Source organism: Penaeus japonicus, unplaced genomic scaffold (genome assembly GCF_977035675.1).
Source record: "Penaeus japonicus unplaced genomic scaffold, GWHDUDI00000001_assembly GWHDUDI00000018, whole genome shotgun sequence".
In the NCBI taxonomy this organism is placed as follows: Eukaryota; Metazoa; Arthropoda; class Malacostraca; order Decapoda; family Penaeidae; genus Penaeus; species Penaeus japonicus.
The window spans coordinates 10,904,189-10,906,688 of record NW_028234420.1 but is presented as its reverse complement, the minus strand read 5'-3'; the positions used below and the strand labels follow the sequence as shown (position 1 = coordinate 10,906,688).

At 37.6% G+C, this 2,500-nt stretch overlaps 1 protein-coding gene across 2 annotated transcripts in view; it reads right to left on the bottom strand.

The window, feature by feature from the left end:
* Nucleotides 1-645: 645 nt before the first annotated feature.
* LOC122249628 (protein Wnt-4-like) overlaps nucleotides 646-2,500 on the bottom strand; it is a 253,094-nt gene continuing 251,239 nt past the window's right edge. For both annotated transcript variants that reach the window (XM_086546559.1, XM_086546560.1), the window contains exons 7-8: nucleotides 2,442-2,500; nucleotides 646-1,835 (exon numbers count right to left, since the gene is read on the bottom strand). The exon at nucleotides 2,442-2,500 is cut by the window's right edge and continues 148 nt beyond it. In XM_086546559.1, coding sequence (XP_086402685.1) covers nucleotides 1,674-1,835; nucleotides 2,442-2,500 — 221 coding nt within the window. In that variant the 3' untranslated portion in view covers nucleotides 646-1,673. The remainder of the gene's footprint in view (nucleotides 1,836-2,441) is intronic.

Genomic DNA, 2,500 nt, shown 5'->3' with positions numbered 1-2,500 from the left:
TGTGTATGTATATGTATATATATGTTTATGTATATATATGTAAATATATATGTATATGTATATGTATATATATATGTATATATCCATATGTATACACACACACACACACACACACACACACACACACACACACACACACACACACACACACACACACACACACACACACACACACACACACACACACACGCACACACACACATATATATATATATATATATATATATATATATATATATATATATATATATATATATATATATGATTGAGAACTAAGAAGCGATAACATTTGGCTGTGTATAAAGACTTTCCCAATCAGTTCTTCCGCGCTCTTCAACTTTTAAAAGCAGATCTGGAAGTCGTCCTTCAAGAAAGACCAATTCCCTCATTCTCTTCTCGACCGCTGTACAACTGCCTCACAAGACTTCTCACTCAACGACTCTGCGAGGGTTTATTATGCGAAACCTCTCCAACTCGCTTTCTCATTTCCGCGACTTGTCTGGTCCTCAAACAACACGTTCTTGTATATGTTTATGTAAACATCAAAATATTTTTCGGGTCACCTACTACCACGTAGCCGACACGGGGCATCAGCGACACCCAAGATGGCTCCCGGGAGAAATTGTAGAGGAAATGAACGGATTATTATTGTTTTCGTTTATTTTACAAGTTACAAACTTGAAGGTCATATATGTAGACCAAACTTACAAGACGTCGACAAGTAAAGGCAGAAAGAGATAAAGAAAAACAGGATGAAGGAAAGAAAAGAAAAAACGCGGGGAAAAAGACACGAATGAAAATTCCGTTCACTTTTCTCCTTGCGTTTTAGTCGCTCTGGGACAATTGGGCATCTTGGGTCTCGCCGAAAGTTCCTCAGAATGGAGTAATTTAACTTAACTGCTATATAGGAGCTATATACATCAGGTTAGCGATAATTATAAGAATCTCTGGAGGCATTTTGGCCAATCAAAAGAACTGACGAGACACACACACAGATAGACAAACAGACAGACACGAGGAGCTGAAGGGACTACTCACTATATACTATCGTTTCATAGCAGACCGTTACTCTTATAAAATAATCATAACCAGACTCAGTTAGATTAAAAATCAGCAGAAGACATCTGTACAAAATTTGATCTTTCAATGATCCTACACCGTCTACACATTTTTTCATACTAAAGGGTTTATAAACTATACTACATCTCTAATACTATAGGTTTTATTTACAATATGGGTAATGAATCAAAATGGCTTAAATGGCTCAGAGTTAAAATAGTAATATGATTTCTGAAACGTTTACAAGATCTTCACTTACCAACATAGAGAATTCCTACCGACACTTCCGCAAGTGAAAAATGACGCAACTTTCTTAACAACATTTAATGTCCAAGTTTTTCATTAAGCTCGTTTTTTTTGTAATTTATTTTCTTCAATTTTGGGAAACTGACTCACATCCGAATACAGTTCCATTTCATGACAATAACAATCTTAATATATTTTCGAATCAGTGTCCTAATTAGCAACAGTTTACACGAATCACTTTATCATTTACTGTCCGACCATCAAATAACCCCATAAATACAAGAACTTATGCTATGTTCAGGTAAGAGTGACACGAATCCATTCCTTCCTTAACATGTGAAACCTCATAAATACTGGCAGTCTCTTCGCTAGTTGCAGGTGTGGACTGTTACGTCACGTATACAGGTTCTGCACTTGACAAAGCAGCACCAGTGGAACTTGCAAGAGCAGCGCTCCTTCACTCGCTCCTGTGATGCGACGTAGCCTCTGTTGCAACACAGCAAGTCACACCCGTCCAGGCCTCGCGACGTCTGAAAGTAGAAGAACGAGGGTTTGCTTATACAGGTTGAGGGACAGCTCGAAATTAATACTTGGGTGTGTTTAGTTAATTTGCATGCTGACATGGAAGGGTTTGAAACAGAAGGCTGTTGAATTGGAGGGAGGATAAATCACGTTACTGGTTATTTGTGTCATATATACTTTAATTGGTGTAGTTATATCAAGTAGATTTGTTTAGGAGATAAGAATACTTTGTTGCATAAAAGTGTGAAAAACCAACTCTTTAAACATTACGGTCAACTGATTTTCACGAATTTCATAAATATATTTTACAACCAATTTGTCCAGGCTTCATAGAAAGCCATTCCTAATGATGGGAAATTCATTGAGAACGAATTTACAATCTTAAGTACGAATCTTCATCTGTTTTCAGATCTATAACTACTGATACCACCTTCACGTGGGGTTCTATATGACATCATTATACATACATATAAATCACGAATCACTATTGAAACATTCAGTAATAGTCTGAGTTTCCTTTAATATCAGTAGCAGAACCACAGAACTGGTAAAGAATGACATCAAGACAACACCATGACGAGTCGGACCACGAGCCAAGCAAGTCCCGTCATTACCTTGTTGCACTTGCGTCCGTGTGTGCCGAGCGAGCCGCTGCGGATGTCGTAGTCACAGT